This window comes from Grus americana, chromosome 5 (genome assembly GCF_028858705.1).
Source record: "Grus americana isolate bGruAme1 chromosome 5, bGruAme1.mat, whole genome shotgun sequence".
Classification (NCBI taxonomy): Eukaryota; Metazoa; Chordata; class Aves; order Gruiformes; family Gruidae; genus Grus; species Grus americana.
The window spans coordinates 63,857,090-63,879,466 of record NC_072856.1 but is presented as its reverse complement, the minus strand read 5'-3'; the positions used below and the strand labels follow the sequence as shown (position 1 = coordinate 63,879,466).

The 22,377-nt window shown below is 44.7% G+C and overlaps 1 protein-coding gene across 3 annotated transcripts in view; it reads left to right on the top strand.

Annotated features, from left to right (window-relative positions):
* PRKCH (protein kinase C eta) overlaps positions 1-22,377 on the top strand; it is a 119,084-nt gene that overhangs the window by 38,287 nt on the left and 58,420 nt on the right. For all 3 annotated transcript variants that reach the window (XM_054827610.1, XM_054827612.1, XM_054827611.1), the window contains exons 3-9: positions 11,651-11,801; positions 12,637-12,671; positions 14,369-14,457; positions 16,156-16,285; positions 17,215-17,342; positions 19,514-19,657; positions 20,399-20,572. In XM_054827610.1, the coding sequence (XP_054683585.1) occupies positions 11,651-11,801; positions 12,637-12,671; positions 14,369-14,457; positions 16,156-16,285; positions 17,215-17,342; positions 19,514-19,657; positions 20,399-20,572 (851 nt within the window). The remainder of the gene's footprint in view (positions 1-11,650; positions 11,802-12,636; positions 12,672-14,368; positions 14,458-16,155; positions 16,286-17,214; positions 17,343-19,513; positions 19,658-20,398; positions 20,573-22,377) is intronic.

Genomic DNA, 22,377 nt, shown 5'->3' with positions numbered 1-22,377 from the left:
AGTTACTTGGAGAAGGAATAGAGCCATAGGGATCTAGACGAAGGACAGAGAAGAAATATAAGGAGAGCTAGAAGGAAGTAGAAGACTGGGCTGGGGAGTGGTGATGGGTGGGTGTGGGCAGGAGCTGTAAGAAAGAAGCAGCTTAAAAAAGCTCAAAGGGGTGAAGAAGGTGGGAAGGGGAGAATATGGACAGATGGGTGGTAGAGGAGCTGCAGGGGATGAGGAAAGGCTGCAACAGAAGAGTTGCGACCAGCAAAGCCTGTCTCTTGCTAGAATCTGGAACCAAGTTTTTAATCCCAGAATCTCAGCTCTTTTCTGCCGTCTAGCTGTCAAACTTGTTGAGCAAGCGTGGCCGTCTGTTGTTAGTACTGGATCTGCAGAGCAGAGCGTAGTCCTTTGCTGTGAAGCGTTCCCCTGTTAGTGCCATCCTCTGTCCCTAGGGCTGTGTGTTTGAGACCACAGCTGTGCTGGTGAACCAGGGCTGTGGGTGAATTTAGTTCTAATGATAGTTTTCTTTGTTTAGAAAACTTAAAAAATGGTCTTAAAACTAGAAACCTTTTCATTTGAAGGTTATCAGTAATGTTAGAAAATCAAACTCTCAAAAGTTAGGAAATGCTGAATTTTTACGTCTAAAATTTGTCCGTCCTGTATGTTTACAATACAGACTTGCAGATCACGCTTACAGATCAGCAAGAGCAAAGGCAGAAAGACATTTCAGCCTGCCCAGCTCAGCGTACTTAAGTGATGGGTGAGGAATCTGGGGCCTCAGCCTGGTCTTATGCGTGTTTTTACCTGCATTGTCTCTGGTCCTGTATTTTACTTGTGAATGTGAAAAACAAGTCCTTCAGAGAGAGGCTCCAATGTTGCATCCAAAAGGGCTGATGATAATTTGCACATCATGGCCATCGCACACCGTACAGATAGAGGCATCCTATGTTCCTGCAGCGGGCACGTAGGGCTGAGCCCAGCAGCACACACGGCTTCGGGCTGTGCTGTAAAGAGTGCAGAGCCTGGGTGCTAGGGTCATAGACCATGAAGAAGGCACAACAAAGTCTGGCTGATTTTCCTCCCAGGTTGCTTTCACACCCCATGTCGTGCCAACACAGCTGTTCATGGGGTGCATGGCAAACCAAATCTGGGAACTGATCTGGCTGGAGAAAGACTATATGGAAGCGAGTGCTGGAAGGTAGGCAGGGTGCCGTTTGGGGGAAGAACTGCTTAAATCGGTGTAAGAACTGTTGCGAGCATCAAACCGTAGTCTGGCTTTCATCTCATGTCATTTGAGCCTAAACAAACTCCCTCCCCGTGTGTTCCTTCTCCACTGAGACGCTGGGTAAAAAAGATGAAAGGAGGTGCAGGTTTAGGTGTCTCTCACAAGTTGTTGGAGAAAGTGACTTTCTTCCTGCTCACCAACCTCTGCTTGTTTGTTAATTGAGAGGAGTGGGACAGGAGAGCCCGCGGGAAGGCACAATATGTACTTATTATTTCTGCTCTTACACCTTGTGGAAAGGGCCACCCATTTGCAAGGATAAAATTGGTTGGTGGTGCTGGTGGCTATTACGGAGCTGGTGAAACCAGCGGGGTCTTTCCCTCTCTCTACGTACAAGCAGATCCTGAGCCAAGGCAAGCAACACCCTCTCCATGTGGCACCCAGCATTTTTAAAGCTGTATTTGTATGGATTTGGTACATCTGTTTTTGAAATCCCAGAAATGGAGAAATATGTATTGCGGCATGAAAACCCTGTTGGGGCGGAGATGGGGAAGGGGGATAGATCGAGTTTAGCTGTGTTAGCTGAATGGGAAGCTGTCAGGGACAGCTGTGTTTTCCAAACACGCTACTCCTCCTGGCCTGCAGCCCTTGGGAAATCCCTCTGGGAAATAATAGTAATAATAATGATCTGCCGGCACTAGCAGGGGTGCGGTGTGTGGCAGAGCAGTAATGGTCCGTGCCATCCGCGGAAGCGTTTGAGGACGGGCTATGCGATGAAACCAAGGGCGATTGCTAGCCCGAGCGCTTGAGCACAGAGTATTTCCTTGCCGCATTGCCAAGGTGGGGACTGTCACGATGAGAAGAGTAGCTGCCTTTTGGCAGATATCTTCGTGGTAGAAATAAGCTTGGAATACAAGAGGCTGAATGTATTTTTTTTGACAGATGCTTTGCTGCGGCAGCGTCTTGCTCAGCCCATGGTGTGTGGGAATCTGCGTGGGAGAGTAACATGGTAAACAACCTGCTTTTTAAGGCTGTTGCAATTAGAGAACTTATTAGCAAGGTGCCACATGGAAATCTCAAGAGTACCGGGGATCGGCTGTGTAATCAGAGCTGAGTATGCGGCTGCACCGCTTGGGCTGGGTCTGTGTGACTGTTGGGTGACCAGTCGACCAGGAGAATCCAGGTGTTGCAGGGAGGCGATTCAGGTGTTGGTCATCCTCCCAGGTGAGCACAAGGCCAGTGACCTGCAGGGGCTGGGAAAAGGCTGAGATGTTGCACAACAGCAGTCGGAGGGCCCCGACAGCAGAAAAAGGGGAGTGTTTAACTTGTCCTGCTTAATTAGCTCTCCCAATTAATTTGTTCCTGACTAGATTCCAATTGTGCTTTGGGTTACAATTTGCTTTCTTACTGAGAGGTGCAGTGCCCCTGGTGAGGAAGGCTTGAGGTTTTGTCCTAGGGATGGCTGCCGTGTTGAAGAACATGGTTGCCATTTGTGGAACTGCTGCAGAACTGTGAGTCCTTCTGGATACAAGCTGCTTGATAGTCCCATTTCAACTGGTTTTCAGTTGATCCTGGTTTCTTTGTGCATTTTGTCTCATGTTGCATAAAGAATATTTTCCTGGCACTCCTTCTTTGAGACAGATGTTAAGCTCATATCTCTGGAAAAGTTGCACTGCCTAAACATAAAGGTATGAATTTTAAGCAGATTTAGTTGAGTGTAAAACCTTGTGTGGACACTCTTGTTTTAATACTGAAGCAGCCGGTTTTAATTCTGAAGCTGGCCACATAGCCCCAAAGATGGATGTCCCCAGAGCATCTACTTAAAAATAGCTTTAACCTGCATCTGGTTAAAAATAGGTTTAACTTGGAGCTCGTGCTTCCCTGTGTGGGTAGGTCCTCCTAAGAGCGTGTTGTGATACTCGCTACAGAGCCACCTATGAGCATGGGAGTTGCTGATGGTTAGAACACGCATGAGCCCTGAGGCATCAGGAGCAGGGGAAGGTTCAGGATCTCCCTGCTGTTTGCCCAGGCTGCCAATTCTGCTTTTCTCAAGGATTTTGCACAGGTGCTGGTAGCTTTGACTTATAAATGCTGTCACTCTGTTAGTGCTGCTTCTGCTCTGTAGCCAGTGTAGTTTGAAATCTTCTAAAAGTTCTGGTGCAGAGGGCTTCTGGCACATGAATTAATCATGGAAAAGATCAAAGTTACTTTGTTAGTTTTATTTTCCTGTTTTTAATGAATAATGTATTTAAATGGTTTCCTTCTCTAATAAATCACATCTCAACATTTTTCTCTTGAGTTTAATAGGTGGGAAGGACTAACAGGAGGTTTTACAATGGAAATTCACTTGCCTAAGCACAAGGAAATAATAATGATTATAATTGGCGAGGGGAGGAAAGAGAGGAATCAGTTCATTAAGACTTTAATGAGCAATGCAGTAAGAAGTACAAGGTACTAGTATTATTTGCACATCTTAAAGTAAGGAGGAAGATTGTCCCCATCTTATGATAAAATTGAGACTAAGCAGATGTGCCTTTCTGCCTGAAGCTGAGGAGGGGAGGTGGTTATTACTGCCAGTTTCTCACTGTTTGCGTGGGTCAACTTAAATTTTTAATAAAATGGGTTTTCTATTTATTTGTTGCCTGCTCTTACCCCAGATCAATGTGACAGGACTGGGTTATGGAGTGGTTGCAGATGGAGTCATGCTGGCAGGTCTGAGGTGGTAGGCAGGGGACTCCATCGTGAGCAGTGGGACAGGGGTATCTTTTTCGACCTCTGCTGCTGCTGGAAGACTGTATTAACTACAACCAGAGGGAAGCAGGTATCTGTCGTCTCACTGGATACAACTTGGCTAATTTATCTTGCTTTTCCAAACCACATGGATACCGCGTGACTTCTGCTGGGAACAGGGGCAGATACGAGCTGATCTTCCAGTTCCAGTGCCTGTCTGGGGCTCCAAAGGGCTCAGTTCAGTGCTCAGGTTTCTGTTGCCTCCCTCAAGTCCATCCTCTAATTTAAAATAAAATCCTTCTTTCCTGGCATCTCCTCTTTGTGCAAGCTGAGGCAGTTCTTCTCCGCTATTATCACTCCAGCCTGGTCTCTCTTGCAAACAGAAGTATCATGAGGTTACCATCTCCAAATTAATGCAAAAACTTGCAGAGATGGAATGATAAAATGGAGTGCAGGGAAAATCTTTCTTGCCTTTGGCAGAGAAACAAGCACAGGATGAAAAACGGGGCTGTCCCCTTCTTTCTCTCACAGTGGTGTGGCTGTAAAGAGAAGGGAGAGGGAAATGGCTGTCCCCTTCAAATACATCTTCCTTGGCAGCCAGCAGCTTTCTGCAGCCTACAGCCTGGAAAGCACAAATGAGCTGGCATGCAACAATCTCTGAGAAACTGGTCTCTTATGGCAAGGGGTTGCTCATGTTCGCTGAAATCTTTTGTTATCCTCAGTATCCCATTTGCTCAGTTAATTGTTACTCACTCCAGAAATGAATGGAGAAACTTTTCCATTCATATTTTTCAGCCTGGTGCAACATGCTGCAGTGCCTTGCTTCATAGCTGTCAACATCCACAAGCAGACGTCTAAAAAAATTTTCCCAGAAATAGCTTGTAAAAGCAGATGTGGAGAATAATATTTTTGAGCTGCCCTGTACATGTCTGAAAACCTGTGTGGCAATCACGATTAAAACTATGCAAAATAACCTGTATGGTATTCATAACTTGTTGGTAGACTCAAAGCAGCAGCAGAATACTTGTTTTAAGAGTTTCTCAAGCTGCCGCCTTCCTCCTCCCTTGTGTTCCCACAGACCTTATGCAAACAGATAAAAAGCAGCTGTTCCTCCTTCAGCCCCAGCACTAGGCTCTACCATCCGCTGTGCAGCCCTCTCCCCTCCTGCACGTGTGGACGGCTCCCCGACAGTCACGTTCCAGTCACTCCAGCTCTGCAGAGCTGTCCTGTTGTCCCTGGCACTGCTACATCCACGTGCAAGAGACTGTGAGTGAAGCAAATTGAACGCCCTAAAAAGGTCCTGGACCCTGGTTCCCCACTGGAGAGGTGAACAGTGAGGTTAGCAGTGACTGAGGGAGCAGAGCCATAGCTGGTAAGCCTGGGAAACATGGAGATGTTTCCGCTTGGCTTTGTGGTCTCTTCCTCACCTACTGGTGCCACCAGAGCTATGGCGTCATTGTGTAGTTGTAGAAATAAGCCTATGAGGGGCTTCTGTAGCAATAGCAGAGCACTGTCATGCTCACTAATACTGTTAAGTGAACTTCATTCATCCTGTTATCACTGCTGCCATGCTGAAACGTCATCATTCAGCCTCAGTACTCAAATGCTGCTCATCACTGAGAGCTGAGATGTTATGTCCTAGACCTGATGGGAAAACAAGGAAGATGGATCTGCCATACTTCAGCACTTGGACAAGAAATGGAGACCTTGCCTTGAGTGCAAATTTCTGTGTGATTCAGTGCAGGGATAATTACATGGTTTTGCATTTCCAGAACTGCTGATAATGCTGTTTCATACCCATGAGTGGGGAAAATTCTTTATTTTTTTTGATTCAGAGCATCATTGTTCCTTCTTGTTCTTTCAGACAACATTTACAAGTTGGCATCTTAAAAGATGTACTGCCCATTAACATGGGTTTTCTGTGAAGTCCTAGTAGAAGACAACCTACTCCTGCCAGCACTCTCTGGCTCTTTCCCTGGTCTTCATACAAAACTTTATCAAGTTGCAGAGGGGAAAACAGCAGCTGGATCAAACATAAGTCCCAGCCTGTGTTTGATGTGCCACATGTTCGCTTTGCAATGAGCCTCCCCTGGGTTTTGGACCAGTCTGGTTTCATGTGCAGACTAGCAGAAGGACAGAAACTTTGATGGACGTGACGTGGAGGAGAAACCCCGTGTGGTTAACGCGATCTCTGCGGATGTGGCTGTTTTCCAGCTGGCCGATTCATGCGTCCAAGTGACTTTTGAGGAGAACTGAAGAGAAAACTTTGCAGTGGTTATGAAAGCTTTTCACTCTGCAGCACTAATGCTAGGGAAGCAGAACAGTCAGCAATGGAAATACTGCTTTGGGTCATAGCCCTTAAATCCTTTTCCCTTTTCAGAGTTGGGCTGTCAGCCTCTTCTTCAATGCTGTGTTGTATTTATAATGTTTTAATTAGCAAGGCTTCCTGTGGTTTTGACCATCCACGGGATTATGGTGATAAAACTCCTAGTTAAAAGATACCGAGCCTTTGTAGGGGATTTTTGTCATAAGATACATGTTTTCCAGCTTGGAAATTAAACATCTTGGTTCAGCTTGGTTTAGCCTCTGTTTATAGTCAGATGTGAGGAAGCCCGCTGTTAGGTAAATATTGAGAGAACACTGCCATTTCAATGGCTGGAGGGTGTGTGTGTGTGTGTATTCATTCCCCCCTATTTACTTGATTTGTTTTATATATTCTTTTCCTAAAACACCACTACTACTCACTATTAGGGCATGGGCTAGCTGAGTGTTTAGCCTGATCTGAAATAGTTGTTCAGTGCTGCGGCGCTTGCGAGAGGCGAGGGGTCTGTCAATCCCCTATCTTGCTTTTTACAGTTGATTAAGTTCAGTGGTCGGTCTCTGCTCCGCGCTCGTGTGTCACTCAGTGCAATGGGATCTTGTTTGCAGTGCTCCCGGGGAGCACAGGGTAATGGGTATACTGTTACTGGTAATAATAAAAAAGGCTTAGTTAAGTTTTAATCTATTAGCATTATTGCTCCAAGGTTTTTTACATTGCTTTTTTTGGAATATCTTTATTTCTTTCAAAGAAAAATCCCATTGATGTGTATGGGAGTATAACACTAGAAATTGCCATGTATCAGGATGTACCCGAATGACCTTTGCCATGCCGACGTTATGGCAGCAGTTGACAGCATGATGGTGAGATTGATTTCCAATAGATGAGACCTGACAGGCTTTAACTACTTGAGGCAAATAGTTACACAAACAACACTTCATCCTGCAGCTCTTCCTCTTGTCTTACTGCTGTAGTTATGCCACCACTGTGAGGACTTACCTGAAATAACCCCCCGGAATAAAAAATGAGGGGGAAAGACAGGGGCGATCTCTGGCCGGGAAGGGCAGGATCAGGTAAGCTCATGGGGCAGGTAGGGCAGCGTAATGAGGCTGCTGAGTGGTGTGCTAGTGGCATGCAATGTCCTCGGATGACTTGATGGGTTATTTATTCTCCTCTCCCTCCACGTGCATAATTTCCACCACCGTAAACATGTGTTAGGCAGAGGAGGAAAGGGGAAGAGGCTTTTTAGTATTTGACTTTGTAGTTACTTTTGCACATAGCCAGGCACAGTAAATACCCCATAGTTACAGATTTCCAAATTTAACCATGGATGTGGACAACTCCCTTCACTGAGCAATTACTCGCCTGTTTTTATAGCAGTATTTGGACATTTGAACCATTCATGGTGGTTGTTGCTTTACCAGAGATTAGAGATTAGAGGTTTTTAAAAGTCTCCTAAAGTGGTCTAGAGCTGCTTTGTTTTGTAACATGCTCTCTGCATGCAGAAGGAAAATATGTATTCTATAGGAAACTGGCCAGAACGCAGAACAGGAGCAGTAAAATGTCTGTGATGGCTTTACATCCTCTGACACTACAGGTGAGAGGCACGAGGGGCTGTTGCATTGGCCACCCTATCCACCGGTGGACTTCAGCACCATGTTGATGGTTTTTGCATGCAACACTGGGAGCCGTTCGGCAAATGTGATGGGTGTGAGCTGAGGAGCTGCCATCTTGGTGGTTGGGGACGCTGCTCGTTAGGGGAAAGGTGGTTTTGGTAGCCATATGTTCCACCATTTCAAAATCACTCACGCCTTGTTGGAGGGTTGAACGTGCCTGCTTCGTGGTGTGGTGCCTGGGACGGGTGAGCACCCAAGCCCTCTGAAAGAGGCATTTATTCTATGGGATGTTGTTGTGTATGTAGATCCACTAGATCATGCAGTGGATGGTCTCCTGCAGCTACGCCTGGGACCGAGGTGTGGCTGAAGTTGTGCTGTGCTCTCCCTCTCCTTTTCACTCAAGACGGCATCAGGAAATGGGAAGAGCAGCGCCCAAAAGAGCTGATTGCGTATGAAAAGCAATCCAGGCCTTGCTGAAGTCAGTCTCCTGCTTAGTGATGCTTAGGTTTGTTATAATGTAATGTGAGGTGAATGTGAGCATGGGTGAGGATCACCTGGAAGATATGCAGCATCTGGAGAAAGTTAGCAGGGTTAACGCTGCCAAGTAGTGTGGGAATATGTGAAATTTGAGGAATATTTTAAATATGAATTATGCCTTTAGAAAGAAGAAATAAAAAAAGACAAAAAACTTGTGGCATGTGTTTTAATGAAAAGTGGGTCTGTAAGATGGAAGCTGTTGTGCTGTGTGAGGTGTTGGTGGCTGGAAAACAGGAGATGGAGGCCAAGTACAGCTCAGAGGAGAAGGCTCAAGGCTGGCCATAAATGTGATCCACCAGTGCAGGCAGCATGGAGACTTCTCTACCGCCCATGAAAAAGCAAGTGCCTGTCATTTTTCACTCTTCCTGAATGGTTTCGAAATTGTAGTCTCTCTGAAGGTGGGCAAATCACAGGGACGCACAGCAGTGCCCTACTTGGTGGCTTTGCAGGCCACCTTCAAGTGTCCCCTATTTCTGGTGCAAAGGACTGGTTTGCTCTTGGCTGCATGTGGGCTTCTTGCTGCATGGGAGAGCACCGGGGAGGCAATTACCCCATGCTGATCCTTGAGGGGAACCGTAACAAAACCAGAAACTGCATGAGCTAAATTGGGAACATATTCTCTTAAACTCTGGTGACTTGAGTGCATGAACTTAAAGGGCATCAGCTGCTGGGCCTGTAATGGAGCAGCTGGTATGAAGCAAGCTGGTAACTGGATTGCTTCTTTAGGTGATTTACTTATGTGCTCACCACCCACTCACAAACCCTGCTTTTCCCTTTCCATGCCTTGGAAGTTCTCCTGTACGTGCTGAACGCCAAGACAGGATACTTTGCCAGTTGAGGTGTTTGGCCCTGATCCAGGAAAACACTTAAGCGTATGCTTAAACCTAGATCAAGGAGATGTTCTCTTGAATTTAAAGGTGGGCAAATTCTGTAATACTATAAGGAATTTTTAGTTTTTATTTTTTAATTCTCATATGAAGTTGCAGGAGGCTTGGGATCAGCAAAGCAACTGGCTCTTGATTTTTCTTTTGGGGAAAAGGAATTAACTGGTTGACCTCTTGAAGTTCTTTTTGGCCATGTTTCTTATGGTGGATAACGAGGCTATTGAGATTATGCAGTGATGATTTAATGTTTGGAAGGGATATTAAACCTCCACACATCAGCGCTCACTTCTGGAGATCAAAATGACATCTCATGTGTGGGAAAGAAGCAAATTATCTCCCAGCTGCAGGGTTCCGCCATCTTGCCATCATGTGTTTCTGGTTGCCCACTGACAGAGGCAGGATGCTGAACTAGATGGACCAATGTTCTGATTAAGTCTGGCAATTCCTGTGGTCCCCTGCATCCTGTTGACTTCAGTGAGAATTAAACACACGTTTAAGCACTTCCCTAGAAAGGCAGGCTTTTCTGTGCCAGTCTCTCTGCCCAGCTGCTTGAAGCTCTGCAGTGAAAAAAGCAGGTTTCTGTTGAGTGCTTGGATCGCCCCACCACATCCTTTCTTTGGTGGTTTAATGGGAAAATCTTAATTTATAACGTGTGCTTCCATTTTCAAAATAAATGCAAGCTGTCTTAAAGTCAAGCCATGCTCTATGTTGCAGTTATGCCATCAGGTAGGAGGTTTCCATTAGTGCCTGTGGAGGGGTCGCATGCACAAATGGCTGGGAGAACTCAGCAGAAAAAAAAGCCCCTTGAGCTTTATGGCCTGTTTTGCTTCTAAACCTGTGTCGCAAGCATACTGAGAGGAATACATCGTGCGGCTTGCGGCCCTTTGAAGTGGCTGGGTTCAGTACTGACAGGATGGCTTCCCTTATCTCCACTCCTACAAAGAGGACTGGGAAATACGCCTGTGATGTGGGACTCTTACATTTCAAGCCTTGATCAGGTTGACAGCTTTCCCCCTCCTGCCCTTTTTTTTTTTTTTTTTTTCCTCCCCTCAGTGGTTAATCAACAAAGCGAGTTGAAAGCAGGGAAATGCTCTGCCCCCTTTTTATGGGTAAAAGAAGTGGCATGGTAACAGCTGTGTTTGGGAGCTGCTGCCAATCCACCGCTCTGGGACGATCAGGTGGGTGGGAAGGTTGCAGACCGCTTGTCCCTTCCTGTGCCATTACATCTGCGCAGAGGGTTTGGCAATAGCCGGCGTCTGTCTTGCATCCAGTCCGTGCTTGGAAAGAGTAATGAGTATGTACGTCGGTGCGCAATCACCTCTAGCAGACTCCAGCGCGTGTCCCTAAAATGCACTTGTTAGCGGGGCCTTTACTTTGCAAAGAAACTAACTTAACTGCAAATTTCATTTCTTTCTCCTGAGGCAAGTGTGCCCCAGATGAGACTTTGATCTGGGAAGCTCAGCTGAGTCTGACCTGGTCTGTGCAAGGATCCCAGAGACCAGCTGGCTGTGATTTGCAAGTCAGATGGCTGCTGCTGTATGGAAATGGCTTTCTTGATCTAGAGCTCAGTTCTGCCTTTTAAGAGTGACTTTTTTTGTGTCAATTGAAGTTTGCTAGGAAATTGTTATAGGGCTGAACTAAACCCAGTAAAAAAAAAAAAAAAATTTTTTTTGAGGCAATTCAGATTTGAATGCCAGCAGTCCTTGAGTCTCTGCTTCCTAGAACTTAAAAATATTATCTACCCTTTGGAAAATGAGCCCTCTAAGAAAGCTGATAGTGGCACATATCAAACAACTAACAGTCCTTGAAAAATTAGGCCATGCCTTCTTATCCAGTACAGGAAACAAAATCTCTACGAATGGTGATACAGAAGTGTAGCATGAGAATAGGGAAGGTGGATAAACACGCTTCACCAAGCAAGGCACTGCTTTGGCTCAGCAGGCGGGGCGCTGGTCATTTGGTTGCACGCAGTCATGTTTTCAGGAGTTATTGCCCGAAAAGCTGTGAATTATAACCACTCATTAGCCTTGAGCTTCTGGTCTGTTTGCAGCTTGTGAATTAATGGGTTAGTGACATGTCTCAACATGGGAGAGGAGTGAGAGGAAGATGGAAAGAGGCAGTTATTTCTAGATGAAGAATGTAATTTTGAGCTAAAGGGGCCTTTGCAATTAACTCCCTTGCCTGTCTCAGATACTATCCTCGTTCTAGACCATGCTGCCCCGACTTCTAATTCAGGGATGTAATTATGGCCTTTGAAAGCATTTTATGCCGTAGCAAAAACAGGAGTAATAACTGTGCATAGTAATGTTAATGTTTTGTTGCTTTTTCTTTTTTTTTTTTCCTACCCCCTGCACAGGGACCCTCCAGAGAGATCGAATTTTTAAGAACCTGACTCGGAAACGCCAGCGGGCGATGAGAAGGCGAGTGCATCAGGTGAACGGGCACAAATTCATGGCTACCTACCTGCGACAGCCTACGTACTGCTCGCACTGCAGGGAGTTCATCTGGTAAGGACGGCTCAAACGTGGTGGTGTGCAGCTTCCTGTCCCTTCGCGTTTTGGGGACCAACATGCCAGCCCCGATCCTGAATCAGTCACCAAGCCCTTGACCAAGGGCCATTGGTGTGACTCCCCTTGGCCATCAGGTTTAGCAGGGTGCATTTATGGTGCAAACTTGAGTCTACTGCAGAGGCAGAGCAACCGGAGGTGATGTGTATCTTGGATGCTGGAAGCAAACTGTCAGGGTGTGGGAATGGGGCAGTGTTTCTCACTTGTGAGCGTAGATGTTATTTCAAGGGGGGAAAAAGTAACCCAGGCAATATGAAGAAAAACCCCAGATATTAACTTGAGCAGAGCTTTGAGATTACACTGAGAAAAAAGTTACTTGAAAGACTAGAGAAAATTCCTGAGAACAGAAAAGCCATCAGAGGTGTGAGGTGTGGGGTGATACGTGTGGGGGAGTAGGCAGAGCAGGGAGAAAAACTTAGATATGTCTCAAAAGAGCATGGAGTGGGAGAGATAATAACAGGGTGTGGGCTGCTGGGATCAGTCTAATAAGTGTGATGTGTGTTGTAATAAAGTGAAGTATTTCAGAAACTAGAGTGAGGGGGAATATGGGGAAAAACATGCATGTTGACAGCCTGCCTTGTAAGCTACAGCTCTTGTAGTGCTTTCTTACGCTCTCACACCCCTATGCTGAATTGCTCCGTTATTACTGGGCAGTTTTACCCCGGGGGTCTGGTCATTCAGGATCCTCTGGCATTTTGGTTCTCTCCTCTGTAAACGATCTGCAAGAAGACTGGCTTTCTGATGTCAAATTATGTTCATATTTTGTTTTGAACAGGGGCGTGTTTGGCAAGCAGGGATACCAGTGCCAAGGTAAGGTGCTCTGCTCCTGCACGGTGTGTGTGTAGGATGTGCTGTCTCAGGAGCGCTCTCCTGTGCTGCTGGGACATCCTGCGGTTACAAGTTTCTCTGAAGTCACCGCTCCTCTTCCTCCCCAAACTGTGCATTTGAGCAGCCATCAGGCTGACGGCTTGCATGCACGCAGGAGCAACCACCCACATTCACGCAAACACCTAGGGGTCCGGATGCTGGTTTTTTCCTCCTGTGCAGATCCACTGAGTTGCTGAGTACGTGCAACACCTGGCTAGGCTTGAGAGATCCAGGGTCTCTTCAGGACAGTCTTCAGCTGATATTGGGCCACAAAGTACCCTACTGGAATGGCCACCCTCTTCCTTTCTCTCCCTGTGTAGTTCAACAAAGTGAAACTAGGGATGTGACTTCAAAGTGCAACCTCGTGGGCTGGCACAGCACTTTTGTCTGAAGGCATGTTTTGGCAGAATGGCTGTATAGATGTATGTGGTGCTTGTTTGCACTTAATTATTGTTCTTCCTTTCCCTTTTTCTATGGTAAGATTTTTTTTTTTTAAATTTTTGTTATTCTGTTACTTGCCTCACAGGTGCATGGTCATTCAGCACAGCCTTCTAACACAGCCTGTTTCTTGTGCAGTATAATAGGGCACTGGTATCCTCATATGAAAGGAAGCTACACATAAACAAAATGGATATCCTGCATAAAATTTCTGGGTAAAAGTGGATCTTATTGGTAGACCCTTATGAGTGCAAGCTTGAGTCAGCAATGAACAGAATAGCATGGGACCCTGCAACACATCTGCAACACGTTGCCCAGAGAGGTTGTGGATGCCCCATCCCTGGAAGTGTTCAAGGCCAGGCTGGATGGGGCTTTGGGCACCCTGGTCTAGTGGAGGGTGTCTCTGCCCATGGGAGGGGGGGTTGGAACTAGATGGGCTTTAAAGTCCCTTCCAACCCAAACCATTCTGTGATCTGTAACTTGCAGTTTCCCTTACAAAAACCTCCTTGCACAGACAGTAGCTATGGCCCTTAGTGGTGATTACAGTGCCTGCTGGGTTACGGACTGGAGGAATCTTAAGTTCATTCCAGCCAAGCCAGCTTTAGACCTGGAGAGTTCCCAAGTCTGCTTTAGGGCTGATTAGCCCTATTGATGGGAACTAGCTAATTAGCCTAGACACAGCACCATTCTGCTGTAGTCACCCAGCTTCCCGGACCCAAACATTGCACTGAGCCTTAATGACAAAGTAACCTGGGCAGGACTCGCTTGGATATCCAGTGTAAGCAGCACTGTGCCACTGAGATGTAGGGATGGCTTTTGGTAACTCAGACCTCTGTTCTCTAATGTTGTTTGTGTATGCTGTGTGAAACTGGATAATTATTTCAACAGCTTATCTTTTTTTTAGTTCATTTTTAGTTTATTTGAGAAGTTACGCTGTTGTTTCTGTGTGCATCACCCATATTTATATAGGCAGCTGTTTTTCAGGCTGTATGAATGATCCAGTGCAGAATTTCTGTTGCAATGGGTTGGAGGTGTGTTTCCAGATCTGTTATGAGATTTTTGGAAATTCCAAGCAACTGATTGTTTTTCACATCTTTACTGTGTCCTGATGATATAGCTGAGCCTTAAAGAACTTAGCTGATGGGTTAATGTGTTCTGAGTCTTTCAACAGCTCTTTTCAGCATGCCTCTTTTATTTCCTAGTGTGCACCTGTGTTGTACACAAGCGCTGCCATCATCTCATTGTTACAGCTTGCACGTGCCAAAACAATACTAACAAGACTGATCTCAAGGTAAAGTCATGTTAGTTATTTTGGGTCGTTGTAATTTGTGAATCCTGAGGTTTTCTGGGTTGTTTGGGGTTGTTCTATAATAGAATTTACTCAGTATTATCTTTATTCATAGATTTTTAACATGAGGAAGAGTGATAGGGACATGTAGAAAAGCCATGTAATATCATCTGGTGGTTGTTCTGTTAATTCCAGTAACTGGTTGGACTAGCACATAGTTTAGGAAGGCATGTTGTCTTTATCGGAAGACATCAAGAAACAGTAAATCCACTGTTTTCCTTGGTAATTTTCTTTCATGATTAACTGTGGTGTCATCAAAATTTGGTGCCCAGTTCTTAATGTGGATTTCTCTGGCTTTAATATCTAACCACTGGTCTTTGTTATGCCTCTTTTTTTCTTTTCTGGTAATTTAAAGGGCCCATTTAGTCACTGCTCCACACCTTTACTCTATGAAATTTTTTATGTTGTAATAAAAACCCCTTGCATAGCTTGTGTTTCTGAAGGTTTTCTTTCTTGCTAATTTTGGCTGTATTTAACAGGAGTAACATCCCCACCTAAAACTGCCCTGTGCATTGCATGTCTCATTTCTGTAACTGGAAATTGTTTAGTAACTGTTTGAGGAAAATTCACTTGAAATATTTTTAATTGGGAGGTAGCTCCGTACTGAGTGCCATGCAGAAACCTTCTTTCCAGTGCAGATAAGCAAATGCCTTTGCCCATTATTTCTTGCCTCCAAACTGCTGAGCTAGATTTCTTGAAATGACCCCTTGCCAAGCCAGATGAAAATAAGTTAAAATGCATAAGGGTAAGGTGCAAGTTAAATAGTGAGTCTCCTCACCCCTCTTTTAGGATTGTGAAGGGTTTGTAACACATCTAAGCTACTTTAACGGAAAACAAAGATGAGGAGGCACCGCTCGCTTTAAACTCATTGTTCCAGTCACACCCCTGACTTTTCTTTGTGAACTTGTGGGTTGCCCCTCAGTCTTCCAGGATCTGCATGTTGAGACACAAAATGGAAAGTAATAAAGAGGTTAAATGGGGATGGTTTTCTTCAGCCAATGTAACATTTTCTAAGGTATCTTTTGAGATCTGCACGATTCACAGTTGGAAAAGAACGAGGCTAAAAAGGGGATGAGAGCAAGTGATAAAGCGAAATGTGGGCCTGGAATGAAAGACTGTTAATAACAAGGAGGGTGAGAAGAGGAATGAGAATTTTAGGAGGAGCTGGGAAAACTATTCTATATTAAATTTAGTAAAATCAACAGTTTGACCTAAAGTTACATGTTTGCACATAGTGTGAAAGTTAATAATTTGAAAATTGGTTAGTTACAAACTGCTGTAGCTAACATAATTTATGTGTGGCACTTCAGTGTGATAGGTTTGTGATGAGGTAATCCACGCCTCTAATTCTAACTTGGTTTGAAGAATTTAAAATTGGCTAGGCAGCCCTTCTGAAAATCTGCTTTGTCAGGTGGTCCAGCCTGAGCGGCAAGGAAAGCAGAGCGGGCTAGCAGCAGGTGAGGTTGGTCACTCAGTGTTCACTTGCAGTAAACCTCAGTGAGGTGATGGGTTGGGACATTTTCTGAGTTGGAATTATTTTCATAGTTTTGCACTTACATGCCTGTGTGTAAATGAACATCAGCATATATATATATATATGTATTTGAATTTTAAATCTCTGCTTTTCTTTTGGTGCTTCAGGTGACTGAGCAGAGGTTTGGAATCAACATTCCTCATAAGTTCAGCGTCCACAACTACAAAGTCCCGACTTTCTGTGACCACTGCGGTTCCTTGCTCTGGGGAATCATGCGACAAGGTCTACAGTGTAAAAGTAAGCAGCTTCTTACTGTAGCCTTTTCACAGAATATACATATTTTTAGACTTTTGATGCACTGTGTGGGCTTGATTTGAGCAACCTTCATGAGAAAGCCAAGCAATGAATATTCATCTTTGCAAGAGTTAACAAAAACACTGATCTCCTTTTTTAATCTCAGGCTTCCAGAAGGACTCTACTTTGCAGTCGCAGCACAGCTTTGTTTAACTGGTGTTATTAAAAAATATTCTTGGGTATCACTGCTTCCTGCATTCATTTTTCCCTTTATCTGAAGGCTTTTCCTCGGCTGATGAGATAAGGCAACGAAAAGGCATCCAAGGGGAAAAAAAGTCATTGCTTTAGGTTGACTACCCTGTCACGCTGTTAATTGATGACAGAGCATGTCCTGGTGTTACGTTTTTGTTTCAGTGATCCAGACTGTAAAACCGTATGGGTAACAACCAGCTTCCATTTGCCTTCATCTCCCACAAGAGGGTGTATGTGTGTCCACAAGTGAGAGCAAGAAAGATTTTAGTTTCTCACTGAACCTATGTATCTTTAAAATTAGATATCTGCAAATGCAGTGGAAGTTTGTTGTGAATTCTGTGGCATTATAAATCCTAATTTTACCTGCAGGCATAACTGCAATGGTATTTATATACCTGACAAACTTATGCTTACAAATAGCTTCAGGTAATGTGGCATCCTACTTGGAGATTTTGAGGTATATTCCTGATTTTCAGGAGTTTATTCTCTTATGAGAGTCCTAATTTTGTTTCTGCTGAGATCAGTGAAGAAAATCCTTTTAGTTTAAAGACACAGGGTCGATCCAGATGGGTATGTTCCCTGAAGCAGAATTGCTAAATTATTTCTCAACCATAAATCCCTCCAGGTTATTTTAATTGTTCCTTTGCTCTTACTTTCCATCTCTATGATCACCCCGTCAGTCTGTAAAATGAACGTCCACATCCGATGCCAAGCAAACGTTGCACCAAACTGTGGGGTGAACTCAGCAGAGCTTGCTAAAACCTTGGCATGCATGGGTCTGCAACCAGGAAGCATTTCCCCAAATTCGGTGAGTCTTTTTCTTTTTTTCCTTCTTTTTTTCCCCTCCCCTGTTTAAAACATTTACAGCCAAGTCTTTATATGGGTGCAGGAGAAGTCAGAGACTTCAGTTATGACAGGTGGTGTTGGGCCATGGACTGCAGGAGTAGATTGGCACTGTCTGTGGCTTGTGGTGAAGACTTTACCTGGAAAATGGATGTCTTATATCCAGGTTTACCCTGGTGGACGCTTTAATCTCTAGGTGTTGCTTTGTTGTATGCTTATGTTTCACATGCTGTGACTCCATTCACTCTTTTATCTGTTTGGCAGAGGAGAATAAGACCCCTAACTAATTAGTGGTCAATATAGTTCATGCCATACCTTTTTTTTACTTTTACCGCAAGCACAAATGCTCTGTCTGCATATGTGGGTTCTGAAAGAGGAAAAGAATGCTCAGCAAGAAGCCTAGGTTCTCTTCCCAGCTTTGTCACTGTTCTTTGAGTGATTTTTGGGGAAACCATTTTACTTTTCACTAGTTTCCCCAGCTAAAATCAACAGTCTCTGTCAACACAACATCTTTGGTCTTTGCTGTCCGAGACAGGGTCCAAGTGAGACTGTTGCCAGAGCTGGAACATGTGTGTACAATTTCTGCTGGTTGGTATTTAAGACATCCTAAAAATCCAGCTGTTGTATATCTGAATCTATTTGGAGAGTTTGAAACATACTGTAAGAACTTGAGTGAAAATGCCCATAGACGGTAATGGAAATCAGAGCTGTCATTTGATAACAAGTCAGTTTTCATCATGTTTCCTTTGTGAGCAGTTTTAAAAAGTGAGTTTGCTTGAGACCACAATAACCCACAATAAAATGTTGGTCTGTTTTTATTTGAGCAAAAAGAAAATATTAAAACCCAAAACATAATTGCCAGACATGATAAATCTTGTCATACAGTTAGCCAGCCACATCAGTGAACCATACCATGCTATATCAGCCTAGCATGCTCATTGGGCTATGCTGTCCGTTTTGATTTCAACTGGTTCATAGCAGACTATTTTATGTTCACTCTTCATGCTGTAGCAGGCCAGGGGGACAGTTACCCTGGGAGTTACAGGGAAACACAAGTCTCACACTCCCTTCTCAGTTCTGTAAAAATCAGCGCTTGTTAGCATTTGCTGTTTATATAATCTGCACATCAAAAGGAGATGAAACCAGGAAAATAAACATCTGTGCTTGGTGTTTAACAAATTTCTTCTTGTTATTTGCAAGCTGAAAGCTCTAGGTGAGTGTTCAGACTGTGCTGTAAGCTTAAATCTATTGGGGATTTTGCTGGGTGCTGTCCTGAACGCTCTTGGTTTTTTTGCCATGCTTGGGGTTGCTGTTTCTGTGGGAGTGAGACAAGTCTTCTGTGCAGGAAGAATTTTGCTTTACACCGAAGTAGTCACAAGGTGGAGCTCAAGAAGTCTGTGGGGCTCTGTTCAGGCTAATTAGCTGAATAAAGTATGAGTACTCATACCCAGACAGCTGGAGACAGAAGGCACTGGAGGTTGACTTGATCTTCATATACTGCAAAGAACAGGAGTTCTAGAAATTTGTGCCAATACTGGTACAATTCCTGAAAATGCAGACACCTCACTGCTGGCATGTGACTTCCATCAAATTTACAGCAGTGGAGAAAGCCAGCAGCCCAGCTGTGGGAAAGAAACATATTTTGAAGTTTGGGTCCCACTGAACCGAGCTTTCAGTAAGAATCTTAAAATCAGGTAGAAACCCAAGAGATTCAGATGAAATCTGCTCGGATTCTACATCTCATCAGCACTTCACAGAAATTACGCAGTCCTCCTTGCTCTGATGTTAGATTGGGATTTGGGTTTCCACACTCATTGTCTTATTTTTCTGGGGAGTGAGAATGAAGAGAGGCAGGTTTGCCTCTTGGATCTGCTGGGCAGTGTGTTTACAACTGAAAACACTTGTGTCAGGAACCAGTCGACATCTTAACACATCTCTGTGCAGCGCTGAGGTTGGTCAATCACACGTAGCAGCTATGTGGGGTGGTGGTACCAACGTGCTTTCTGTTCCAGTGGCCCCACAGTGCATCTGAACGAGTCCTAAATGCCCAGGTTGGTAGGTTGACTACTTGTGTACACTTCTGAGGCAAAAATACAATTTCTGTGCAGACTGATACTTGTTTACTTTCCTCCGCAGAAACTGGTTTCAAGATCTACTTTGAGACATCAGGGAAAAGGCAGCCTGAAAGATGGCAACAACGTTAGTGAAAGTTCAGTGAGCAAACTTGGGATCAAAGACTTAACCTTCCTTCGTGTATTGGGAAAGGGCAGTTTTGGAAAGGTGAGAGTTATTCATGGCTCTTTGGGGGAAAGCCACATTGCCTATTTAAGAAGCTCCAAGGTAGATGAAGTTAGTTCATAATCGGGCACACAGGCTGTCCAGTGGAGTAAGCTTTGTGCAGCAAGGTTGGTTACAGAAAGCAGGGAGCAAAGGGAAGAGAAAGCAAGCTGACAGCAAAGCAAAGAATTGGATATCACAAAAAAGAAAAACGTTAGCAACCAAAGGAACAGCTGCATGCCAGGGCCCATACCAGAAACTGCAAGTGTGTGCATTAGCACTCATTTGGGCAGCATTTCTTGGAGCACGTAAAGACTTTTCCTTTAAAGGAAACACGGCAGTGGTTTCAAATGCAGTGAGATGGGAGTTTCATTTCTGTGCTGTGCCACAAAGCCAATGCAAAATGGTGCGTTTGAATTTGATGACTGAGGAGGAAAGTTGGATAGATGGCACTGTTCAGGGGGTTTGTCCTGGCACAGTGGATGAGCTTCAACCACCCAGCCCCACGCCAGACATTGGAGCAACATGTGTGGGCATTGCTATCCGGAGAAGTTGGCTGCAGACAGTTGTGTGTGTGTCATCAATTGTACACTGATGCCCATACCAACACGTTGACTCGCTTGCGTCCACAAGCCTGGTCATGAGATAACTGACCTTTCTAGTGTGAGAAGGTGTGAGAGGCTCTGTGTTGCTCATGGAGACTGAGGGCTCAGCCCTTGCGATTCACCCTCCCCTTTGGTTTAGGTGATGCTTGCCAAGATGAAAGAGAGTGGGCAGCTCTATGCAGTGAAGGTGTTGAAGAAGGACGTCATTCTCCAAGATGACGATGTTGAATGTACCATGACTGAGAAACGCATCCTTTCCTTAGCAAGGAACCACCCATTCCTCACCAAGCTCTACTGTTGCTTCCAGACTCCTGTAAGTATAGCCCAGCAGCAGATAGGCTTCCTCCTGACACTGGCTGGCATGTTCAGGACAGATGAGCTCTCCTGTGCACGTAGTCCCTGGCTTGTTAGAAATTTCCTCCTTAAAACCAGGAGAAACCTCTCTGCTCAAGAGCAAACAAAGCACTCTGCTATATTCCACCTCTAACGTCTACTGGGCATTTGGCAAACAAAATCCTGGCTTGTTCTAAGCTCCCTAACAAAATGGTAATAGCAGGGAAGGCTTTCTTTGTATCTTCCCTAGAAACATCTCCATGCCATTGAATGTTTCTAAATGCATATGTGCAGATGTCTACAGACCTGCGGTGTCCTACAGTTGCTGTGGAATCTCAGGCGCTGCTGCCTTGCTGCCTGAATTTTAACAGGACTGTGTTTGCATTGAATTATCCGCAAACTCAATGAATTGTACTTAGAAGCAGGGATAGCCTCCTGTCTCCACCAGCCTTCGGATACTGCTCAGAACTGATGGAAAGATCCTTCTGGGGTTACTGGAAAGGATCTTACTGACATGGGTGGACGCTGAATCAGATCCACATACAGTTGGTATTTCTTCTTGTGTAGATAAGAGAAATGATAGCATTGCTGTAACTTATGGTATGCATACCTCAGTGGAGAACTGCGCGTGTGCTGCCTGTCCAGCTTAGAGCCTCCTTTGGTGTGTGCATGTGGGTGGGAGCTTGTTGCTGATGCGGGTGGTGGAGGAGTGGCTGTGATGGAGGCAGTGGCCACAGCCATGTCCCAGCAAGGTAAGTTTAGGAGTTCCTGAGCTGAGCTGTTACTAGGACCAAAGCATTTTCTGCAGGGTAGCTCTTCCAAACTGCCCGGGCTCCTTTCCAGTTGCTTTTTGTCCGTTGCTAAATGGTAACAGAGCTTGTTTTCCTCTTAGAAGAGGCAGGAGAAGCTTGCCTTGTGGCTTCACTCCACCTACACAAACCCAAAATATTTAAAAAAAAAAAAAAAAAAAAAAAAGGGCAGCCAAATGTATCCTGCCACCCACCCATTTCTCTTCTCACTGGGGTGATGCAACAGCCAGCTATGGAGTTTAAGAATTGTGCTCGTTTAGGGTGGAGCCCTTGGGTAGACTCATGTAATAGAAATGAGGTGGTTTGGGGTTGTTTTTTTCAATATAAAGCGTATGTGGTTCACAGAGCAGCTGTGCTATATAGCAGAAACAAAACTTAAAGCTCACTGTTGTCACTAGTAACCAAGGAAACTCCTCTTTTATTTCATAATATGAAGACACAGGGCCCAAATTTGAGTGGCTTTCTTGAAGTTCTCATGTAAAATATCAGAAAAGTCCAGCATTGGTGTGTGCTGTTTGAGGTCAGATGAGAGATAGCAGTGGTTTTTGCCACTCGTTGCTATGCTCTTTGCTATGGCTTTGCTTACTGAATTGCAATGTAGATGTGAAAATAGCACGTGTGCTCCTGGGCAGTGTGGAGTATTTCCCCGGAACTTGGGGAAGATTTAAGGTCACTGTGCTGGTACCGTCCGTCATGTTCAAAATATGAATGCAATGTGGTATGGGTGCAGATAAGGTCTTCTGGGTTGATGAAGTAATTGCAGAGTCTTTTGCAAAGGGGAGAAAAAAGGAGAACTCAACCTGTTTAGACTAGCAAATTGAAAGCAAAAAGAGGATCTGATAGATGTCTGCAGATGTTGAACAGTGAGGAGGGAAACAAAGCTGTCAAGATGCTGGCTAAGATTCAATGAGTCTAGACTGGCCATGGATACAGTTAGACTGGAATTGAAAAGGAGGTTGCTAACCAGTAGAGCAGC